The following is a 23615-nucleotide window of genomic DNA, read 5'->3' as shown; positions in this document are numbered from 1 at the left end:
GTCCCTGGACCTCACCAATCCGACTGCAGTTATTGGCGTCAAAACAAACATCACTTGAAAAGGATGGAATGTCTATGTCTGGTAATAGATGCGACGACGGCGGCCAACAGCCACTCTGTTTGTTCTAGCAGTGGTTCTAGCAGCTGTTCTAGCGCCTACTACAGACACAGCTTAGCGCGTGCAGACGTCATCAGGCACACCCCGCAATGCGAAATGAAGCAGCTGCTATTTCCTATCTCTCCACTTACATATGGATTTTGGTCTTGGACATTCTGCTTATTTGCATCGCGTCGCATAGACTCTCTCTGCCTCCCCTACTATATCGCACACAGATACACTCAGAAGACACAAACAAACCCTCCACTATGTCGACAAACACGAATCCCGATCCCGCCGCCACAGCTCCGGCCTTCATCCCCCTCGAGGCCAACCCGCAGCTCTTGACGACGCTCATCCACAAGCTCGGCGTGTCTTCCGCGCTGCAAATGCATGACGTCTATTCCCTTACCGAGCCCGAGCTACTTGCCTTCATCCCACGGCCAGCACTGGCGCTTCTACTAGTGTTTCCCATATCGGCGGTGTATGAGAGCCACCGAATGGCAGAGGACAGCTTGGTGGCCGAGTATAGCGGCACTGGGAACATGGAGCCCGTGCTGTGGTGGAGGCAGACGATTCGGAATGCGTGCGGGCTGATGGGTCTGTTGCATGCCGTGACGAATGGACCGGCGAGAGAGTTTATCAGTATGTGCAGTGTTGATCTTGGGAGTCCTGGACAAGTCCATTAGCTAATGACGTTGACGACTTACAGCCGAGGGATCGACACTCGACGATCTCATCAAGAAGAGCACCCCACTCCGTCCTGCCGAACGCTCCAAACTGCTCGAACAGACACCAGCACTGGCTGATGCACACAAGGCGGCTGCCACCGAGGGAGATACCCCAGCCCCGGACGCTCAAGACGACGTCGACCTGCACTATGTTTGCTTTGTAAAGGGCAACGATGGCGGCCTGTGGGAGCTTGATGGACGAAGAAAAGGTCCCATTCGGAGAGGAGACTTGGACAAGAATGAGGACGTGTTGAGTGAAAAGGGCTTGAGCTTGGGAGCGCTGAAGTTTTTGGAGAGAGAGGGTGGAGATTTGAGGTTTAGTGCCGTGGCGTTGGCTGGGACGCTGGATTGATTGGGCTGTATTGCTGAATGAAGAAAGAGGGGGCGCAAGACGAGGGGCATTGAGTCTCGGAGTTTCTTGAGTAGTATGTTTTTGGAAAGGCTCTATTGGGAAAGCTTCTCGTGGGATGAGTATCCAGGCATAGCACTAGAGATGGGGCTATGAAAGGATAAGACTTCATTTGTGAATGCAGCAAGCGAAGATTTGGGCTATTCGTAATATGAGATATCTGCCCACTCATCTAATACCGAGTCAATTGCGTCAACCGTGATATTAGAATTCTCTTTAAAAGGTTTATATCGATGTCATTCTAATGATTTGTATGTCGAAGTTTCTGCCCCTCTCTGTCTCCGCCTCTGTCGCTTGCTGTTACTACACCTGCACCAAATACCTGTTGTTGTTCCTGCTCCTTCAACGAGACGAGTTTTCTCAATGGTTAATTGATATCTCAAGTGTCAATGTGGATATGTGGATAGGTAATGAGCCACACGAGCTGGATTGCGAATGGAGTTGGTGTTGGTGTTGCTCCATCAGGGAGGGACTGAGGCCCAGTTATCTTCGGAGATGCATGTAAGCTCGTTTCTCACTATCTTGAACGTTTTTGAGCTCTTTGTTTATATGCATGTTTGACATGTTATTGGATATTTGGAGAATACGGGTGGCCATGTTGGGTGATGTAGTGTCGATACTGTCTGCTTTGAAGTTGGACATGATTATTTGTGTTATATCAGTGTTGGGCGCCATGGATGTCCAATTACTGGTATGATATAGTGAGTCGCAACTAGAATAGTAAATATTGATAACGCATTTATTGTTGTTGAGTGTTTGGGTTGGTTGAAATACAGTATGGTCCATTCTAGCTAAAGACAAATTGATATATGACAAGCTGCCAAGCTTACCACATCAGATACAGACACCAGGAGACATGAGAATATGCAGGTATTTCTATAGCACCAATGAACTAATCATCTTTTATATACTCAATGCAACCCTGTATTAGGGTGAAAAAGTATCTCACTCCAAATTCACAGCCCCAAAATGAAAGATTCATTAAATCCTCGTTCAATATACTGCAATAATACTCGTCCGGCTTTGTAATAAGCTGAACGGAATTTAAAGTATTGCCGTTTTGGGATGGCGCTGTCGGCCGGGAGATCTCTAGCTGGCCAAATCGCCAAGACAAACAGGGCACATGGATTACTGGATTTAATATGGATATGCCTTTTTTTTTTTTTTTACGTTCTTCTAGAACTGACGTCACTTTTTTGCCAAGACTTTAGGGGCTCCTCGATGATATCAACGGAATTTTTTTGGCGATTCAGTTTTACTGATGCCCCTTTTTCTTTCCCACGTTTTGCGAAGAAAAAATGAAACTCTCTTTTTTTATATAAAACTTACGTGTAGTTTGGGGACAAGTGATGTAATCGAGGAATCAGCAATGATGAGTGGCAGAAATGCATCTCCACAGAAAATCGCATCATGGTTACGACAAAGACTTACATGACGTCAAACAAACGAGCAAAGCACGGAAACTCAAAATACTATAGTCCAGAGGAACCAGAAGCATAAGTATAATAAATAGAGTTCTATCCCATTCCAATTTGTTATCAAAGTCTATTCTCCAAAAACGCCTCTGTTTCAGCTCAACCAAAAAAAAAACTCTCTGCAAAAGAAAACTGAAAAACAGAAATCCGCACAATATGCCTCGCCAGGGAGACGGTTCAAGCGATAATGGGCCCTTTGAGGAGGCTACTCACAATGTCGCCCACGGTGTCACTTCTGATGATGTGAGTTCTATAACCGAGTGGAAGCACAAGACCAAGAATCGATGCTAACAGCAGTTGGTGTAGAAGTCAAAGGACAAGACTGCCCCCTTGCCGGAGGGTATCCACGAGAAAGGCGCTGGCATTAAGGGTATGAATGCGAGCGGCGGACAGAGTCAAGGCATTAAAGAAGGCCCTGATGTTGGCCAGGGCGGACGTGGAAGCTCCAACTGATTGTATGAATACATAATAAATTGTTATATATATACCTATCCTGAAATGAGAGGATGAACAAATAAAAAAAAAAAAAAAAGACATATCCATAACGCGTTTCGCAAACAATATGAACCAACCCCGTCTATATGATATACATTATATATTATTTTACTTTAGCCAATGGCTATTTCTGCTTGCCCTGCTCCAACTCATCACGGCGTCAAGCTCTTGTTCCACCGCTGGAAAAACTGATCCTTCCACGTCGGCATGCATCGCACCGTATCTGGAGGGCCCGCCCACTCAATCCTATCGCTTCGCGCGTCGTGGTTGACAACATTATCGGAGACAAAGCCCTTGAGCTGCTTGAGCCTCCTGCCGTTCTTGACGCTGTACTCGAGATTGACGCTCGGTACGACAGCAATCTTGCCGTAGCCTCGCCACCACATGTCCTTGCAAAACAAGACGGGTTCGCCCTGGAAACACTCTCCCGTCTTGTCGTAGTTGGTACGGAAGCGAAGGCCCTCAGCAATCGGCTGGGCGCTAAAGACGGTGGCGCCGTTCCAGCATGCAAACGCCTGGAAAGGGCGCAGCTGCTCAAAGCGGGACTTCGTATCCGGCGCATTCCAAAAGAGGTTGTGCGCTTCGCCCCAATTGCCGCTGGCCGGGATGTGGAAAAACGAGTCTCCATTCATTCCTCGTGCGATCCAGACGTCGTAAAAAGTGGGATCGTCGCCGGAATACGTCCAGTCCATGGCGCAAGTCATGTCGGCATTGAGGTCCTTTTTCTGCAGGAGCAGCTCGAGAATGTCTTCGGGACACGCCGCCACATCGTTGAGAAAGATGACGCTGGCGTCGTCGGAAATGGGCAGAGTCTTTTGATAGATGGGCTCCAGGGGCATGTTGCGCAGCGCTGCAAGCTTGGCTATGCGGTTGCCTTCGGCCGAGTGGACGGTGGAAGAGTTGTAGATGTAAGTGACGCCCAGCGCCTCAAGGCTGGGTCGTAGAGCGGCGAGCACATCCCCGGTGCCGTCAGGGGAGTCTCCCTCTACAATAGAGAGAGCACATGAGTGAGGGCCGAGGAACTGAATGACTTCAATGATGCTGCCAATGAGACGAGGGAGTAGGCCGATGCAGTTCCTCAAGTCGAGAGCGAAGAAGTAACGGATCTCGACGTCGGCGGGCCTTGTGTGTGAGAGTGAACGAGGAAGAGAAGCAGGAGTACTGGATGGTGATGATGGAGAAGATTCTAGGAGAGATGAAGATGCTGATGCCGATGACGCTAGAGCTGAAGATGAGGGCGAGGATGTAGACAGAGATGAAGGAGGCAATGAAAACAGAGGTAGAGACGACGATGCTGATGGAGATGTTGATGAGGATGGAACTGGGGGAGGAGAAGAGGGTGCCGGTCGTTTCGGCGATGGTTTCCCAGACTTGAGCGACTTGTATCGTGTGACGTTGATAGCCGGGCACTCGAGATTCTCCAGTGTTGGGAATTGCTTCACATTGTAGATGGTCTCGAGGTACTCGCTAATGGTTTCCGCCGGTAGGATAGAGCCTGGACAGTCAGAGCCTCGTTCACCACTTGTACTGTGTCTTTGCCAAGCCGCTTACCATTGTGTATAACCTCCTTGGACAGCTGCTTGTATGGGATCGGGCGCCTTTGAGAGCTTGGGAACCACGACAGGCGATCGCGTCCAATGTATAAGCTTCCCAATAATAGCAGGACAATGAATGGAGCCGCCACCAACGGTAACCTTCTGCTGCGCATTTTAAAGACTGGGCACCCTCGAGAAGAGAACAGGGAAAGAATTTGGGAGCCCGGAAACACTTCTCAGGAACTGAGAGCTTTTGACAGGCGTGGAGAAAGCTATTGGTTAAAAGTCAAAAGCAGGACTGGGCGGAGGTCCTCGATAGGGGACGCACCAAGGCTCCAACGCAGTGCAGCCACAGGAACAAAGAAAGGTTATGAAGAAGAGGCTGTGTCGTGTCTGTTGCTTAACTGAGTGATCCTTCGGCTATCGGACCACAGGCGGTGGGTCGTCGTGATGGTGATAATATTCGCAGTCCTCAAGTGCTTACTCTTACTCGTACCTGTTGGTAACTGTGCCTGCAAAGCAAATGCTCGTTTCGTTCCTAGCAAGCAAAGTGGACTCGATGGCGGATACGCCGGGCTGATACGAGATATATGTCAAGCATGGCACGGCTTTAATGCACTCTTCTGGGAGCTCGACTTGAAGGCGGCCGGTCCAATGGCGGAATGGCCATGCAGTGGACGGACAGCTGCGAGACAAAGACACGGTGTGACAGCATCTCGCTTCCCACACTCTGAGATAGGAGGAGAGCGAGCCCATCCCATTTTCCTTTTCCCTCTCTCTCGTCAGCCTGCTTGCCTCCCCAAACCCCCCCATCTTCTCCCCTCTCTCTTTGACTCCCCGACTCTCTTTGTTTCTCGCTCGACCAATCTCGTAATGTTGCAATGGGCTTCATCTCGTAATTGCTTCGTACCTGCACGGCCGCTAGCCCCCCAACCCTGGACATAACCAACCATCTGGAACGGTCTCTCCAGCGGCAGGATACGAGAACAAGCTCAGAGCTATTGGCCAGCCTTGATGTGGCAGGGCTCTTTGGCACCGGCTAAGCCCCCACTGGTCAAGCCGAGCGGTCTCCAGAGCACGGGCTCCAAGACGCCATCTCTCTCAGCCCTCTCATACCCATGTGAAAAAGAAAAAAAAAAAAAAAAGCTTAGCTGCGTGTCAGGCAAGCAGGGTCTTATCGTTTCGGTTTAGCCACGGTCGGACAATATCGTGACAGCGCGCAAGCACGACTAGATGGGGGCGGGCCATTGTCAGGTCGAGTCGAGTCGAGTGCCGTGTTTCTTGTCGCGAAACACGTTGTTTCCCATGGCGTGGACAGCGAATCCCATCACCAGTTGGACATGCAGCAGCGTGGCCTGCGATTGGGCATCGTGGCGTTTCTGTTTATGCCGCACAGGAGAGCGGTGCTGTTTGCGAATGTCTGAGATGCACCCTGGTCGTTGTTATCGGCAGCCTAGCCTAGGATTGGAGGGACAAATGCTTGTTTTCTTAGTAGCGTTACTTTAATACGAGGGGGTGTGCATGGTGTGGACGCAACCTTATGTACCTACTTCCGTCTTGAGCTTAAAGACATTTCGAGACAATCAAGATAGAGTCTATATACCTTAATCCCAGCGCCGTTCTCCAACATTCAATCAGACGATTGATTGGTCTGGTGGTCTAGTGGTATGATTCTCGCTTAGGGAAAACCCTACAGCTGATATGCGAGAGGTCCCGGGTTCAATCCCCGGCCAGACCCTTCTTTTTTCCTTCTCTTTTTTTGCTTCTTTCGGCGATTACCGCATGCGGCTCTCTGATCTATAAAAAGCATCGATGACCTATCCATCTCCATCTGCCCGTACCCCGTATACTTGTAATTACGAGTAAGAAAGCAGGCCGAAATTCCTTTTAGGAGTCGGCGATTTTGCCCTTGTCAATCGGACGAACCAATCGTTATGCTTACTCTCACGAGTTAGCAGCAATTGTATCATCAATGCAGTTGATTAATCATACACACACGAGCCATGGATAATCTATCCTTTTGCTCGATGCTACCCAACTGATACGAACAAATGACATCCTATTTAATTGCAATAGGCCTCTCACAGTCTCCGTCGCCGATTGCTGGAAATGCTTCTGCCCCCGGACATGAAGTATCCCCGCGCTCCTCGCGGATACACCCGAGTCTGTCTCGCTGCAGCCTCTTCACCCGCAATCGCGCGAGACGAGGCATCAGACGCCCTTCCAAGTGCTGTCGCCGAAGACGAGCCCTGGCCAGTCCTCGCAGCAGCAACAGCAGCAGGGGCAGGGGCAGGGGCAGCGTTACTATTGCTCAGGGTCACGTGTGACGGACGCTGGATATCTTCCAATACGCGCATCCACGTTCGAAAATGGCGGAGGTTTTCTTCGTCCTGGTGAAGGCGTCTGGTGGAGGCCAGGATGTGCTCCGTGAGGCTGCGGTAAGCCGGCGTCGCTGTAATATTGTAGCTGTTTGTGTTTGTGTTTATATTTGTGCTAGAGGTGTCGTTTCGAGACGTATGGCCGCTGTTCTGCTGGCCTCTCTGACGCGTTTCGCCATGTCTGTGCTGTCCATGGCGGTGATTGTGATGATGGCGATCCTGCTATTACAACCCGTTAATATCATCAATCCAACCAAAAAAAAACGCTACTCAACAACCCCAAAAACAGACGGAAAAGCAAAAACTCACATCCCTCGCCTCAGCCCTACGCCCCGAATCCGCATACCCCCTCTCTCCCTCGCTCCATCCCGCCCTACCCCTGCGCAACGCATCTCGCCGCGCCCAACAAGCCGAGCAGTCGCTCAGATACGCATCGTCGTCTTCGCCACTGCTCTCGGAGCTGCAGCAGCTCGACCCACAGCTCTCGCAGCAGCACGTCGAGCCCGAGTACTCGGAGCCAGACTCCCGCTCTTCTGACACGAGCACGTATCCCGTCCTCATCGAGTCGCGGTGAGGGCGCTGGAACCCGGCGTCGTAGTCGTAGTTTCTGCCGCTGCTCGTCATTTTTATTAGACGACGGTTCTATTTTCTAAAGATGGAAGGAAAGTTGAATAAACTTTGGAATAATAACAAGAAAAAGAGGAGAGTATCGAGATGTCAAGATATAAGAGCGATAAAGGGCATAGCCGGCTAGAATTCTCTCTCTGAGAATCTCAAGATCCCATCACGGAGTTTTGGGCCTCTAAATACTCATCAGCAACAGCACTAAGTAAGCAATATTCGATTACGACGCCGCAAATGTTTGCGTTGCACCTTTCCTCAATCCTCGGCAACATACACAACAACACGTAATACCTGTAATACACACACACAGTTCAAGTCTGGCGTTCGTCTACAGTCACACTCCCAGGAAACGTAGAGCCAATTCTCTGCATATGTTCATCCGTCTCTCATTAACTAATATCGTACCAATCATATAATATAACATAATCTTCCCCCTTAATCATGAACAATGGCAATCCCATATTATACAGAGCATGCCTGCAGCTCGTGATGACTACTACCGTCCTCCTCCCCCCTATCCTGATACCTAATTACACAAGACTGTCGCACAAACCTGCCACAAAACGCCATGCTTCATCAATGCTTCCGCTTTACCCCTTCATCCGGCAGACGTCATTCGCGCTCCAGCAGCTTTACAGAAAGCCTTTGGTCATACTAGGAGCTCTGTTCAGGCTGCTGTTTCTCTGTGGAACGTCAATCAGCGTCGAATCCTCCCCTTCACTGCCGGTTCTCCAGGTGACGCCTCGGCCTCGCACACTTCCCGCCGGCGCCGAACCCTTCTCCATACGAAGACCCTTCCACCCCTCCAGCTCTCGCTCCAGGCGGTGACACTTCTCCTTCTCCTCACGCAATTCACGCTCGGCACGGCGAGCCGAGAGCTGATTCGTCGACTCCGATGCCTGCAGCTCATCGATTGTCTTGAGAAGCTTGTCGACCCTGTCGCGCATGCGGTTCACGTCATCCGTAAGCTGAGTGTTTTGCTTATCTTTGCGCTCAATCTGCGTCTGTAGATCCTTCACAGTGCGATCCACGTTTCGAACAGAGCGTTGAGACTTGTTCTTTTCTTCTTCATGGCTATCCAATTGTGATTCAAGCTAGGAAGTAGTTAGTACATGGATACCGTGAACCTTTTTGGCCAAGGGGGAGAGTGGCAGCTTACCTCTTGGATGCGCTTATGCAAAAACTTGATGTCCTGGCTGCCGCTCGAATAACCCTTGGTTTCAAGGTCTATTAACTTGAGTTGCGCCTCGCTCAAGCTCTTCTCTAGCGACGTCTTCTGCTTCTGCAAGCCCGCAGCGTTCTCGCGCTCGGCCGCCACATCCTTCTGAACCTCAATAACCAGTGCCTCAGCGCGCCGCATCTTCTCCACCGCGGCGAGTGCAATGTCCTCTTGTCGGGCAAGGCTAGACTTCAAGTTTAGGATTTCCTTATCCATACCCGCAGCGTCACGGAGCGATGGGCTTCCACCCTTGACAAGCTCATCGAAGCCTGCCTTGGCTTCTTCGAGACGAGCTTCGACGCCCTTCTTCTCCCGGATAAGAAGGTCGCGCTCGGTGGTGATCTCGTCCACACTCGATCGAAGAGTTCGCACCTGCGACAGCAGAGAAACAATCTTGCTTTGGGCCTCGTTATGCGCACTGACTGCTTCATCACGCGATGAGGCCACATCGACCAATGTGGACTCTAATCGAGCCTTCTCCTTGGACCACGTTGAGCTGTTTAGCACCTCATCATCCCACTTCGACCTAAGCTCATCAAGTTCTTCCCGAAGCCTAGTAATCTCTGCTTGCTTGAACAGCTTCTCTTCTCGAGCAAGATCAAGCTCCTTGGCCAGGGTAGCAAACTCAGTCTGATACTTCTTGCGAGTTTGCTCCATGCTCGACTCCTTGTCTTCAATCTCCATGGCCCTTTGGTTACGGTAATCTTCCAACTCGTGTTGAAGACGCTTCTTGGCTTGCGTTGCTGCGTCCAAGTCGGTTGAAAGATCCTCTACCCTACCCTCAAGGCGATGGTTTTGGCCCTGCAGATCCTCAATCAGAGCATCCATCCTTTGCCTCTCAGACATAACCTCGGCGTACGTGTCTTCTGCCTCCTTGGCCTGTGACTTGGCAAACTGTTCTGCTCTCGTCGCTTTCAAAACAGCAATTTCGGCCTGCTCAAGCTTGCTAAAGTACTCATCCGCTCGGCCTCTGTACATCTCTAGGCTTGAGGATACGTCAGCAAGCCTGGATGTCTCCGCATCAAGTCTGATCTGGAGGTCGGTGAATTCTTGCAATAGCTGGCTTCGGCTTTGAGCCTCCTGCTCGCGTGCGGCAGTCATCTCCTGAAGGTCAGACTTTGAATCTCGGAGCTCAACTTCCAGCTTCGCTCGATCATGGCGCATCTTGTCGAAATGAGCCTTCACTTCGGTTAATTCTGCAACAGCATCTTTGTGGCTATGCAACAGAGATTTGCGTGCTTCCTCCTGGCTATTGAAGATATCCAAAAGCTCCTCATGAGAGCGTGTTTGAATATCCCGCAGGGAGAGCTCACCAGCTCGCATGCTCTTCTCTAAAGCAGCCACTTTCTTGGCCGAATCGTCCAACATGTCGTGAAGGCGGTTGTTGGCCTTTTCAAGCTTTTGCACTCGCAGGATTGAGGCCTCGTCCTCGTATGCATCATCAGACCCTGAGTTTCGGTCGAGTTGGCTCTGAAGCTGTCGGTTCTGCATCTGAGCTAGTTGTAGCTGACTCTGGAGATCTTCGATTTCTGCTTTCAATTCTAAGCCATTCCTGATATCCGATGCACCAAAGCCTCTGTCAGACTGTGACAGATCTCGGGAATTGGCATCATGGAAGCGCCGGCCAGGGCCCACGCCATTTGAATTAGAATGCAGGCCTGCCTTGCCAGATTTCTTCATCCCAGGAGAGTCTTGGAATGGTGCCTCGTTCGGATGCAACTCTCCAAGCCCTGGTCGACTAGGGCTCTCGTTTCTCAATGCCCTCATCTCGTTCAACTGGCTTTCCGCATTCGTCCTGGCTACGGTTTGAACTCGCAGTTTCTGCTGTAGCTCTTCAACCATGCGCACAAGGTCAAAGTTCTTGAGCAAAGCCTTCTCGTTACTGGAATTTGACTGGGGGACTTGAACCTCGGGGTCAACCATTTTGAGGGCTTTGAGCATCTGAGCCCTCATGTCTTCCAGCTCTTTGTCTCGTGAGTCTATGGACGCTTGCAGTGTGCGTACCGTGGATTGTGTTTGGTTCCGTAGCTGCCGCTCCGAATCAATCAGTCGGTTTGCTTCTGCCAGTTGAACGGTAAAGTTGGAAGAAGCCTTCTCCGCATTCCTACTAACTTTCGCCTCCCTCGCAACCTCGTGATTTAAATCTTCTAGGTTGAGGTGAAGCTTCTCTACCTTCTTCTCCAAAGTCGCAATGTTAAGTTGAGCATCGCCTAGTTGCTTGTTCAGCTTTGCATTATGTTCTTCGAGCTTCGCCTTTTCTCCGCGAAGAGATAGAAGCTGGCTCCGAGAGGCTTCTGTTGCACGAGAGCTGGTTCTGGCGATTTCGAGACCCTTCTGTTGCAACTTGTTGAGCAGTGTTTTGTTGTCATTTTCTGACGCCGCGAGTCGGCTCTTTATTGTGTTGAGCTCACGTTCCATTCTCTCCTTGGCCTGATCATTCTTCAATCCAAATTCTCCCGATGTGAGGATGAGCTTGTTGAGCTCCTCAACTTGGCGATTCAGCTTGTTGCATTCCTCTTCAAACCATTGGAGCCGCTCCTGGGCAGCTTCGAGATCCTTCCGAAGGCTGGTTTCTCTTTCGCGTGCCGCCTTCGAAGCTTGGCGTTCACCAGCCATTTCAGCCTGTAGCCGAGCCTCTTCCGCTTCTGTTTTGGCTACACGAAGCTTTCGAATCTCGTCTCTGGCATCGTCCCGCTCTTTTTCGACCAAGGTTCGCGCTTCCATGGTTCGCCTCAAGGTATCCTGCTGGACATACATTTCCTTCTCGATGATTATCTTTGCGTCATTCAGACGATCAAACTCGTCCTTGAGTGCCTGGTACTTGTGCTCCCCAAGCAGCAAGACGTCATCTCGGGACTGTCGCTCTCTGCTGAGTTCCATTTGCGTTGTGTAGAGCTCGTCCTGAAGGTCTTTGATTTGAGATTCGAGAACTTTGCGGTTCTTCTCAGCCTGCGCATCCTCGGATAGCCTAGTTTCAAGCAAAACTTTGGCATCCTGAGCCTCGCGTTCTAGCTGTATTTGCTTGGATTTCAATGCCACCAATTCAGCTTGAACATCGCGGAATCTGGCAGAATTCTTCTCCATATCTTCAGTAAGAGCCCTCTTTTGCTCTTCGAGGCTTCGGCGCTCAGCTTCCGATTGCCGCTTATCATCACGCAGCAATGCCAGCTCGCTTTCCTTTGATCGGACAAGATCTTCGTAATCTGTTGATGTCTTGGAAAGCTCCGCGAGTTGCTCGTGCACTTCTTGGTTCTCTCGAGAGAGGCGAACTTCTCGAACTTTAGCGGCGTCAAGATCTTTCTGCACGGTGAATAGCTTGACTTCGAGATCTTGGTCCAGCTTGAGCAATTTGTCTTCCAAATCCTTGGCTTTTCGATCTTTAAGAGCCAATTGGCTTTGGAGCATCTTGATTTCACCTTCCATAGCGGTTTCCTTATCAGAATGCTCAGACTGTCTCCGAGATAGATCATTGATGGCCGCCTCGAGCTCCACTGCCTTGGCTGACAAGCGTGTCTTTTCCTCTTCGAGCCTAGAGATGAGGGAAGCCGCCTGTTCAAGCTGTGCACGATATTTCTCAACTTCTTGCTCTGCCCGGTTCTTTGCCTCCATCAGGTTGTCTAGCTGATCCTCTAATCTTTCTTGATCTTCCAGCGCGCCTGCCAGCTTCTCTTCCAGCTCGTCCTCACGATCTTGAAGTCGCATGAAGATCTCTTCTTTGTCCAAAGCAAGGGCGCGCTCGCTCTCCAGGGTTTTCTGGATGCGGGCAATCTCAGCTTGACAATTCCTTCTTTCGTCCTCAAGCTTCTGACGGCTTTCTAGCTCGAGTCGCATCTTTTCACTAAGGTCTTTGATCATGGCATCTCGTTTCTTCACCTCAGCCGCAGTTCTAGTGGCGCCGAGGAGAGGCCTCATCTTTACAATGAGCTGCCACCATGGATTGCCGACAAGATCGAGATATACTTGGAAGTTCCTTTGGATGATTCTAGTGGCTTCCGTGCGGAAAAGTCGCTTATGGGCTGCGCGACGGCGAATGTATCCCCTGGCCACAGATTGGAATCGGGCCATAATCTGTGTAATCAGGGCATCTCGTTGCTCCTCCAATTCAGCTAGGAGGCCGGCTCGGAAGAAAACCTTGGTGAGACCGACGCGGTACATGGTCTTGTCAAGACCGAGCCTTTCCAGCATTAGTGAGGCCACAACTTGGCCATCCGGGTGACCCTTTGGTATATCAGGACAGAGAACTTCATATCGCTGGCGGAACTCGGTAAAGGGCAATCTGTTGGGAAAGCCAGTTCGCGCAATACGAATACCTTCCAACACACCGTTACACCGAAGCTGGTCCAAGACCAGTAGTTTGTCAAACAACTTCGGTCGCTTCTTGTAGTTGGGCAATATACAACGGACGAAATGAGGATGCGTAGACTGAAGTTGAGACATCAGGTTGTGAAGCTGCTCTTTGTGTCTCTGGGCCACGGTTCGGAATAGACCCTTCTTGACACGGCTCCTCCGTCCGCCGTGATCGTCATCGGAATCAGCACAGTCCACAAAAAGATTTGCAATATGTTTATCAGTCGAAGCTGCTAATAAGCGTGTGATGTTGTTGTTTAGAGGATCTTTGTTCTTCTCGAGCCAGTCCTCAGTGGAGTACTCGACTTCGGCAGCGTAGTGCGTGAGGATGAAGCCCTGGCCTAGTCGAGAGGGACGGTATTTCGTAGACTTCTTGTCCCATAAAGAGTTCAGCTTCTCTGTGAAAGACTTATCGGTGGCTTTGGGCATGACGCAGTCTTCGTCTAGGCAAGAGAAAATTCCTATTGGATTTGGCAGTTCAATCAAGTCAATAGTTGGTTGCAAATCTCGGCCAAAATCAATGAACTGCCACTCGATTTGCTCGCGGGCATACTCCTCTTGCTCAAGAACAAACATGTGGTGGTTGAAAAATTGCTGGAGCTTTTCGTTGGAATAATTGATAAGCAGTTGCTCAAAGCTGTTCTTTTCAAAGATTTCGAAACCGGCAATATCAAGAACACCGATGAATCGAGAGTCTTCTAAGCCCATGCCAGTGCGATCGAGTTGGCGATTGATCCGAGCCACAAGGTCACTAAATCCTCGCTCGTATATACCCTTCGCGAGAGCGTCCAAGCTGAGTCGAACCTGTTCGGGAGTCTGGACTTTCTCAACCCATTCGCGTCCAGCCTTTACCTTGGGGTGTAACAAGCCCTGAAGAAACGGGTCGAGTGGCACGCCAAGGAGCTTGCAAACCTTTGCAGCTTGTAATTTGGCGTCCGCAGCCAGCCTAGCCTGGTCTGCGCTCCGGCTCTCCTTGACAACGTCAATGTTTCCCAGGTGCAGCACAGCAGCGATGGTGCGAAGAATTGAGATTTGATCTTCATCAGAGAAGCCAATAACGTCAAAAGCTTCCAGAAGCGCATTCCACTCCTCTTGGTCAGACACTCCAGCCACGCTATCATGCCCGTTGCGGGTGTACGCAAAGTCACCAATATCTAGTCCATCCAAAAGCAGATCTCTTCTAAGTTTGGAATCTGCTCCTTTCAAGATCTGATAAAAAATGTGGTAGTTTCTCTCCTGCGCATTCACCCTTACCACTCTAGACTTTTCAAGTAGGTACCAGTCGATGAACGCTCCAGTAATAGCGCCATCTCGACTGAACTCGATTCGGATAAACTTTCCAAATCGCGACGAGTTGTTGTTTCTCACCGTCTGAGCATTGCCAAACGCTTCTAGAATAGGGTTGGCACGAAGAATTTGTTCGGAGAGGTTTGTGTGCCGAGACTGATTTTTGATTGGAGACTCAGATTGCGCAACCGCTGCCAAATATTGAATAACCTTTTTGGTGTTCTCCGTCTTTCCAGCACCAGATTCACCAGTGACCAAAATACTCTGGTTATGACCTTCTTCGACCAGATTGCGGAACGCCTCATCAGCCATGGCAAAGATGTGAGGCTTTGTGTCGTCTCGACTCCGACCTTTATACATATTGATATAATCGTTGGAGTAAATCGGTAAAGGACAGTATGGATTGACGGTAACAAGAAAGAGGCCTGAATAAGTGTAGATCAGGTCTGACTGGTATCGCGTGTGCAGGTTGTGGACGACCGACGCCTCATTCAAATGGGTCAACTCGGCCATATCGTTTGCCTTGTCGAATTTGGCGGGGTTCACTTTATCAACGCTCTCGGCATCAACTTCGCGTTGCTATATACCTTTGTTAGCATCGATTGCACATGTCCATGCTAAGGAGATAACTCACAGCTCCATTGTCGGTCTGCACCAAGATTTTGTTATCCTCCAATTCCTCAATAACCCAACCTTTCACGAAAGCTTCTTGCGGGTCCTTAAGCCAGACATATCGCTTGCCAGAAAAGTCATTCTCGCCCTCAATGCTTTTGACAGCATCATGGTTCTGTCTCAAGTCTTCCTCCTCCTTGATGAAGGAGGGAGCAAAGGTGCTTGTATTCGAGCTCATCCCAGCCCTTGAGTCGGTTCGATGGTGTCTTGATACTATGCCGGCCGGAACAATCGCTGTACCGAAAGAGCTATTGGCTCGGGGCCGTGCAACCGAGGCTGTGGAGGCTGTGGAGGCCGTAGATGGCGGTGTCGACACGCTGGGGGAGGTCGATGGCGAGGCGAAGAGAACTGACTTTGGCCTAGAGGAGGGCATTGCCTGTGAGGGAGAGGCGTTTCTCGCAAACGGATTACTCCGCCGCGGCGCCGAGCCGTTGGGGGTGAATGACATTGTCGATTATCAACTAGAGTTCCCAGACCAACTCATACCGGTATGCTGTAATGCAGCAGCGTTGATGTTGGCCCCTCACGTAACCTTCGGTTGCTGGATAGGAGGCAGTCAAAGGGAAAATTAGAGAGAGAACGAAGCCTTGCTGGAGGCTAGACAAAAAAGAAGAAAATAGTACAAGAAAGATGCACGGGCACTTTGGCCAAAATTAAAGCATCAGGTATAGAAACACAATCAACAATGAGGTGCGGTGACAATTGGGGGGAGCTCCGTAAATGTATACATGCAGCTTACAGCACCCTGGTTGCTGGGGCGAGACCCCGCGAAAGTAAACAGAGGCGCCGCACGTGACTTTGGCAATCGCGATAACAGCGATTAGAGATGCACTAGTCCTAGCAAAGAATAGCATGGCTTCCACCACAGCTAGCTGATCTCTTTTGCCCAAACGAAATTGCCTTTTCATCCCACATGGCAATCATCGCGTCAATCCTCCCTCATTCGCGCTCTGCAAGGGACAGCTAGTCTGGTGTATCAGGCTTCCTCGATCCGGTTCGCTGTTGCGGAACTTCTCAGCTCCCGAGCTCTTTTTCCTTCTCCATAGTTAGGCGTGTCCGCTTCCGTCGCCGTTTCGTTTCCTGCCTAGATGAAGTGTTTGTTGCTTCGACCTCAATATCAACTTCCACAGCAACCCCAGCCAAGGCCCTCTACAGGCTATTAGCATCGCCCCCGCATGCACTCGCAACCAGTTTCAACGTTCTCTCCCTGTTAACAGCCGTGCCTTGCTGCTCGTTGAGCTTGTCCCACGGGCTGTCCCCTCAACTCAGCGATGGCTCAATCCGGTTATGGGTACGACCCGATGCATGGCTACCATCCACAGGCTCCGTATGCGCATCAGCCGTACCCCTCATATCCCGCTTCAACTCACAGTTATCCAAATGGCGCTGTGCAAACCATTGTACACAACGAACCAGCTCCCAGAGATTCGTATAATCCGCACAATGTGATTCCCGGACTAGGCCTAAATTTTTCGCAAAATACGGCACAGTGGCCGGCTCCCTGGGCAACCCAGCAGCCTTCGTTTGGGCGGGCACCTCCTGCCGCTACTGAAAAAAATGGCCCTTCGCAGCAAACTGATATGAGCGAGGAAGGCGAGGTCAGCGAAGGCGAAGTCGAGGATGTTTATGAGCCAAGAGGTGCTGAGGTTATCGCCGATTTACCATACGCACATGGAAATACAGGCTACTCCGCTGGGTTTAGCAATCCGAATGGCATACAGGTGGCTGAAGATCCATCAGCCGCCTTCTCTGCCGGTATGTTATTGCATATTACATATTAATTGTCAGTCCCCCAGATTGCTAACCGAGCATTAGGTCGGGATCGATCAGGTTCATATTCCCCATACCTATCGCCCCAAGAAATCGACCACCAAGCCATGGCTGATTCTCCTGATAGTGAGCATTGCCAAGACCAAGCATTGCAGAGTTGATGCAACGACTAATACCGAACATTAGAACCACAATCGAACCCTCCAAAATCATCACAGTCGTCCCCCAAAACAAGCGAACCGAACCATATTGTATCCAACGCATCGCCTGCCAAGAGCATTACTACTGCGCGAAAACAGGCTCAGGATGCCATCTTACGACTTTGGCCATTAAACGTACGATATCAGAATTACGTTGATGAAGGAATCGACGAGACGCTATTAGGTGGTCTCTTCGAAGAGTTAGGATTTGATAAGGCCTTACCAAGTAATATCACGGCTACCGAGTCTAGCCATGAAAAAGAGGCAACATCGGGAACAAAAGATGAGACACTGCACACCGACAGCAACCAACGACGAAATAGCACCGAAGAGAACCCTGCCAGCGCGCCGGTGAAAGACAAGTCGGAAGAGCGCAAGGATCGTATTGCGCGACTCCTAGCTGCAAAAAACTCAAAGCCAAGCACCTCAGCGGCAGTGGCTTCATTCCCCACTCGTGCACCTGGCTCCGTATCAACTCCCTCTTCTCACACACCAGTTCCAAGACAGCAAGGTTCAGCAAAGACGCAATCTGAGAAATCAAAGCTTTTGTATCAGAAGATGGAGGCTTTGCGAAAGGCTCGTGAGCTTGAGGCGCGAGGACAAAAGCGTCCTCATTCAGACGTACTCTCCCATCGAAATCACCCAGCAAAGAGCAATGTCGATGGTTCTACCGTCACCGCGACAGCCTCCTTCGATACGTCCACTAGCGGCATGCATCCTGCCTCGAGGGAACATACGCCTGGCCAGAGTGAGAGCCCCAATGGACAGCTTCCTCAGTCCATCCCTGGACTTTTCCTCTCTTCTACGCCACAGCCCTCACACTCTATACAACTATTGAATTTGGAGCGTCCAGCTTCGACGAGCTTGGTGGATTCTAATCCCAGGCCATTTAAGCGTCCTTTTGGCCAGACCAGAAGATCTCGTCCATTTCTTATTGATGTCAGCGACGATGAAGATGATACTGAAATGGATATTGACTCTCCCGAGCAGAAGGTAGTATCGTTGGCTTCGAGGCCACATCCAACGCTAAAGACTTCTATTTCTCTGCGCAGCATTCCATCGGCTAGCGACAGCGCGGCTGCAGCACAGCAATATTCGAGCCCACTAACATCGCCTCCTAGCGGCGGTGGCGACAATCACGCAAGAAATAACTTGGACAGCATGACCAAGAAAATTGAAGCCATGAAACGAAGGATCGCAGAGGCTGAGGCCCGTAAGAAAGCAAGGCAGTCGCGACCAGAGTCACCGGCTCTACCAACATTGAATGATGATTCTCCCAATAGCAGTTTTGAGGCGGCCATTGCCAACAAGGATACGGTTGTGCCTGCACTCTCATCTATCGAACCTCGAGAGCTCTCTCGTTCAACGCCCTCAATATCGGGCCCATCCCCTGGGGTGCTGCATCAGTTATCAGAATCGAGCCCTCAAAGTGGAAACGAACGACGGCGCAGTCGATCGCGTGCGGCCAGTGAGCGTCTCCCAGTCATTGAAGCTCGCCGTCGAGAGCAACAACTCAAGCTGCAACTCTTGCAGGCTCAAGTTGCAAACATTCAACGCGAAATTCAACGAACCCTAGAAGAAGAAGAGAAATTAAAGCTGGATGTTGGCACTGAGTCGGACAGTGAACAGACACAAGAGCAGCAAGGTACGTCTTCATCTGCAGGTTACAATACGAGCTTGATTATGCCATCGATACTAATCTTTCTCTCAGATGAAGCTCTGACTCCGTCCAAGCCACCAAGTCCTTCTTCTCCGCTAACAGACGCAATGGACATCGCGAGCATATCGCCTCAAAGTAATAATTCTGCTCAACATGGTCAAGAGGCATCCTTGCATCAAATCGAAGAATCACTGGAAGAGCACCAGCCCGGTATACTCGTAACCGCGCAAGCTGAGCAAACTCTACCAACTGATGGATTAACCACAGTCCAAACGGCCAATACTGCAACTGTAATCGTCGGTAACGCCAGCCAAGACGCTATCCAGAGCGCCATGTCGACAGACGACGACGCCAACGGTACAGCAGCAGTAGAGGAAGCGCAAGACATGGCCATATCGGAAGCCGGCGATTCCAATAATTCAGAGTCTGACGACGGATCTGATGACTACGAGCCTCCAGATGTTGAATTATCTAGCCCATCAAGGAATCTCTCACGAGCGTCAACCCCGTTTAGTCCTGCACCAGCTGATCTTGTTTCGATCCCCGAAACGAGCCCCCATGGCTTTCAAGATCAAGATAATATGACAAATGCTATCGCCACGCAGCAGATCTCGACCGTTCAACAGGATACAGCTTCTGAAAGTGGAAGAGAAGTAGACGTTGCCCTGCAAGCGAATGGCCGATCATTATATCTAATAGCTAATCAGGTTGACCAAGTAAGTGAGGCAATGGCGGCCCCGGCCCCGGCCCCGGCCTCTGATGCCCTCCAGACCACTTTTGTACCGTATGAATCGCCCCTTCGATACTTTCACGCATATCGCTTCCATCCCGAGTATTCCCAATCCGTCGCTGGCGGCCTTCGCTCTTTAACATACAGCAATAAAATAGACGTGAAGCAGGAGATGTGCCCTGATGAACTGGTCAACAACAGCTGTCCGAGGGGCAAAGAGTGCGAGTTTCAGCACTTTGAGAGCATGCAAGCTCCGGGTATGTATATCCCGGAGCTCTTACGAGCTGTTGTATAGAGAACGCTGACATGAAAAAATAACGTTGATCAGATGACCAAATCCTCCTCCAGCTTGGCGCTCATGGCGACTTTGAGGAGCAGAAGAAACACGAGTACATCAGCGGACTGCGGCATCTGTTGACGGATTTCCGAAACCGCAAAGTCAAGGACTTCCAAACCATCAGCCAGGGCATTATTGACTACCGAGCCCAATTCCTCGGAGACAAGAGCAAGATTCTCCCCCTGGGTGGCGTTACGATTTGACGTGACCTTGTCATGAAGCCTATCCCATTTCCCCCTCCCCCTTAAGCCACCCCTTGATACGTAACTCTAACCATCCCTCACATTCATCTTGCGTAAGAGATTTAAGCCATCCTATCCATTTCACAACATTAGCTGGCGTCGGAATCGGAGTTGCATCCAATGCCTCAGCCCATGGGAAGCCAACCATTGGGTTTGATGTTTTGCGTCTTTCCTTGACATGGAAACCTGCCTGCTGCATTCAGCCAGTGCATATTGTTTAGAACAGACATGTCTTTGTTCATGTCGATATACCCCTTCTACTACTTTTCTTTTTCTTTTGGTCAATTAGCCCCTTGTAGGAGGCATCTCATACTTACTTAGAACGATTCGAGCCGTGGACCGTGGCACGAACGAGAAAGAGTTGGAACATGGATGGTTGATAATATTTGATGAGGTTTGCTATGCAAGCTACTGCGTCTCCATTTTATGAATGGTCATGGCGCTGCTATTGAGCGGGCTATCAAAGCGAATCAGTAGTATTTGAATTGAATGCATATTTGTTTTCATGGACTTTGTGTGCTTGTTCCGCCTTGTGAAGCCTTTGGATGAAAAAAGATTTGCTTTGGTATTACTATAAGGTAGGTATATTTTCAAGTGACATGGCTATAGACAGAAGTGGAATTCAATCCCCAATCAAGAAAAAAAAAAAAAAATACGCCCAGATTATCGATACCAACCCAAGTGCGAGATCATTGGAGAAGAATATATATGGATATCAAAGAAAAAAAGACACCGTCTAGATGATGCTCTAGCGAACTTGCAGCGACTCACGCTCATTCATCACGTACACCATCGACGACATCTCCATTAATCGGAAGACCACTTCCTCTGCGTACGCCGACGCCCTTTAGCTTCTCGACAGGCTGGGCTTCGTCCGTCTTCTTTGGGGAATCCTTGTCCGATGCAATCTGCACGTGCTGTTCTCGGGCGCGATGTCGGAGATTCTTTGCCTCTTCGCCTGACGAAGATGCGACGATGGAGGCGTCGCTTTCGCTGTCCCTGTGCGGATGGGCGAGAGTGTATGCGGACCCGACGAGGCTCTCTTGGCGGACGATGTGGTACCTATCGTATTCCTCCTCGGTGTGCTCCGCGTCGGTGAAGCTGTTTAGGGCGTCGAAGACGTGCTGGAAGACTTGCGTGTCTACGTCGCGCGCCCACAGGAAGTCGAGATGTTCGTAGTGCGGGATCTCTGTTGCGACGGTCTGGCGCGGGAGCTCCTTGAGCATGGACTTGATGTCGACAAGGGAGTCGCTGCCTCCGTAGACGAGGACGACGGGGGTCTTGATGTTGCGGGTGGGATACTTGGCGACCTTTGAGTACTTGCTCGACGAAGCCAAGCTCATAGGCTGGTAGACGTCGTCATCGTACATCTGGAAGCACTTGTTGCGGATGATCTGGAACCAGTGGACGACACTCTTGGTGCTTGTGAAAGAGTACAGATGGGGGTATGCGGCCAGCTTCTGGCTCGCGGAGATGTTCTTGGTGCGCCATCCAAAGAGGAACGACAGACCCATGTCGATGAGGCGGCAGAACAAGGGCGGGTACAGGAGAGTCTCCCACATGGTGGCGGAGCTGAGGATGGACCGTCTGCCGAACATGAGATAGAGAACCGATGGTGAGGCCTTGACCAAGGAGTCGACGACGCCGTTGGACAGTCCAGCGGGGGCCATGGCAGGTGCGAGAGCAATAAAGACATTGACCTGCTGGTTCAACTTGGGGTGGATGGCCAGGGTTGCGAATGCCTGAGCAGTTCCCTGCGAAAAGCCAATGTATGAAAGGCTCTCCTGGCCGGTCGTCTCAAGGATGTACTCGATGCTATTCGGGATATCATGGAAGGCAAACTCATCGATGGAAAAGTCCCAGAATTTAACCGACGTAGGAGAGCTGTGAATAGATTTCTTAGAGTATTTGTTGCCGCGGTTGTTTCCAAACTGTGACGAGTCGTTAGCGAAGAGACTCTCGCCAGCACAAAGGGGGATATGGATTTCGACTCACCCAGACGTCAAATCCTCTTTCCACAAGCTCAAATGGCAAGCATCTCTGCTCATCCGTCAGGCAGACCCAGACTTCAGAATTCATCAGCAAGCCGTGGTGAAGGTAAGCAACGCGCTTCTTGGCGCTGTTTCGGCCGCAGTTGACTTTCGTGCCCTCCTCGCCTCTTCGCCACTGCAAGCGGTGCAGGCCCAGCAGAAACCCATCCTTTGTCTGAACTATGTGCTCTTCCGCTTCGTAACCCCATAGTTGGCAAAGCTCAACGAAATCGGACGCATCGCGCACAGAAGTAGAAATAGCTGGGAGAGAAGTGTCAGTACTCAACAGACAAGGGAGATAATCATGCGCTGAGCTGAGAGCTTCGTCAGACATGTGACAACTGACATTTCTTCTTGCTCTCCGCTTTCTTCTGCGCCGGCGAAGAAAATACGTTAAAGAGTCGTCGCGAAGCTCGGTAGAAGAAGGTGACGAGGAACGAGGCTAGATATAAAGGGGTAAGCAAGTTGTCGTCACTGTTGGATGGCTCGTACTAACGCAATGCCAGTGTCAGGACTCGGACGATTGCTTCGAGGCCGACAAGGAAGAAGGAAACGACAATCGAAATGTACTCGGTGCTATACACAGCCATGATGAGCAAACGGCGGTAAACCTTGCGCCTGCGGAACAGAGGCCGTGGGATTAGAAACGGTACATACGCATGCAGCCTGCCGATAAATGGAAGAGGCATTGTGAGGAGAGAACGGGGCCTCGCTTAGTTCTATGTGTGCTATGAGGAGTGTTCCATTATCGCCTCGTGCTGGCGAGGCAACCTGCGTCAAGAGAAAGAGAGAAGAAGATGGGAAGCGAAATGAGGCTTCTGGGAGAAAGTCAAGGCAGGATCTAATAAATCTAGGGGATCGCCGCCAAGTGATGTCACATGTAAATCTCCCAAAGGGTGTCAGGTGGGCCCTTTTTAGAGGCTTACCCTAGAGAAAGCTGGGGTGAAAGGGATTAGACCAACCAGCAGGTTGTGCGCAGTCGGGAGTGGAACTGATTGGGTCGAGATGTTTGGCAACGTGGAAGAGTGAGTTGGCAAGTTGGCTAATACAGTATTGAGTTAGGACCGGATAAAGGAATTGTGGCGGATGATGTTGTGACGCCTTGGGTCTTATGGTTTCAATGTTAAAAGTATGGGGCATAAGCTGTGGTCGATATGAGATCTATGTCTTTGTAGCCCTTTTTTTTTTTTTTTTTTTTTTATACACATTAGTAGATACAACTGCTTACCATGTAATATAGCAGAGTACTTTACCTATAGGTACCTATAGTGGAATCAGTGGAAAAGACAAGACCAAAATGCAGGGGTGAGATTGCTGCAGGTTCTATTGATCCGTAATCATGGGCATCTTGACGAGGCTGTGGGGCGCTACAAAGTCA

The 23615-nt window shown here is 50.4% G+C and overlaps 7 protein-coding genes across 7 annotated transcripts; 3 read left to right on the top strand and 4 right to left on the bottom strand.

Annotated features, from left to right (window-relative positions):
• Window positions 1-365: 365 nt before the first annotated feature.
• Window positions 366-1410, top strand: TRIVIDRAFT_183342 (uncharacterized protein; the record flags this gene model as incomplete). The annotated part of the gene is made up of 2 exons (XM_014095738.1): window positions 366-741; window positions 809-1410. 2 exons carry the CDS (start codon window positions 366-368, stop codon window positions 1177-1179), a joined length of 747 nt encoding a protein of 248 aa, XP_013951213.1.
• A 1457-nt stretch (window positions 1411-2867) lies between these two features.
• Window positions 2868-3164, top strand: TRIVIDRAFT_42568 (uncharacterized protein; the record flags this gene model as incomplete). Its single annotated transcript, XM_014095737.1, has 2 exons — window positions 2868-2954; window positions 3018-3164. The coding sequence occupies 2 exons, from the start codon at window positions 2868-2870 to the stop codon at window positions 3162-3164; spliced, it is 234 nt and encodes a 77-aa protein (XP_013951212.1).
• Window positions 3165-3285: 121 nt separating this feature from the next.
• Window positions 3286-4942, bottom strand: TRIVIDRAFT_232012 (glycosyltransferase family 69 protein; the record flags this gene model as incomplete). Its single annotated transcript, XM_014096113.1, has 2 exons — window positions 3286-4701; window positions 4758-4942. The coding sequence occupies 2 exons, from the start codon at window positions 4912-4914 to the stop codon at window positions 3359-3361; spliced, it is 1500 nt and encodes a 499-aa protein (XP_013951588.1).
• Window positions 4943-6822: 1880 nt separating this feature from the next.
• On the bottom strand, window positions 6823-7743 carry TRIVIDRAFT_226843 (uncharacterized protein; the record flags this gene model as incomplete). Its single annotated transcript, XM_014095736.1, has 2 exons — window positions 6823-7341; window positions 7429-7743. The coding sequence occupies 2 exons, from the start codon at window positions 7741-7743 to the stop codon at window positions 6823-6825; spliced, it is 834 nt and encodes a 277-aa protein (XP_013951211.1).
• Window positions 7744-8114: 371 nt separating this feature from the next.
• TRIVIDRAFT_82840 (putative myosin type II heavy chain) lies at window positions 8115-15716 on the bottom strand (the record flags this gene model as incomplete). The annotated part of the gene is made up of 4 exons (XM_014095735.1): window positions 8115-8837; window positions 8903-15175; window positions 15231-15516; window positions 15583-15716. The coding sequence occupies 4 exons, from the start codon at window positions 15714-15716 to the stop codon at window positions 8376-8378; spliced, it is 7155 nt and encodes a 2384-aa protein (XP_013951210.1).
• An 823-nt stretch (window positions 15717-16539) lies between these two features.
• On the top strand, window positions 16540-20168 carry TRIVIDRAFT_226841 (uncharacterized protein; the record flags this gene model as incomplete). Its single annotated transcript, XM_014095734.1, has 7 exons — window positions 16540-17023; window positions 17084-17164; window positions 17225-18883; window positions 18950-19108; window positions 19166-19614; window positions 19669-19885; window positions 19957-20168. The coding sequence occupies 7 exons, from the start codon at window positions 16540-16542 to the stop codon at window positions 20166-20168; spliced, it is 3261 nt and encodes a 1086-aa protein (XP_013951209.1).
• A 1076-nt stretch (window positions 20169-21244) lies between these two features.
• TRIVIDRAFT_133319 (uncharacterized protein) lies at window positions 21245-22926 on the bottom strand (the record flags this gene model as incomplete). Its single annotated transcript, XM_014095733.1, has 5 exons — window positions 21245-22138; window positions 22203-22498; window positions 22584-22679; window positions 22734-22813; window positions 22895-22926. Coding segments are annotated over 5 exons (1398 nt in total), but the record flags the coding sequence as incomplete, so codon positions are not given.
• Between the last annotated feature and the right edge of the window lie 689 nt (window positions 22927-23615).

The sequence above is a fragment of the Trichoderma virens genome, assembly GCF_000170995.1.
Source record: "Trichoderma virens Gv29-8 chromosome Unknown TRIVIscaffold_89, whole genome shotgun sequence".
In the NCBI taxonomy this organism is placed as follows: Eukaryota; Fungi; Ascomycota; class Sordariomycetes; order Hypocreales; family Hypocreaceae; genus Trichoderma; species Trichoderma virens.
The sequence above is the reverse complement of the archived record's forward strand: the minus strand, read 5'-3'. Positions and strand labels throughout refer to the sequence as shown.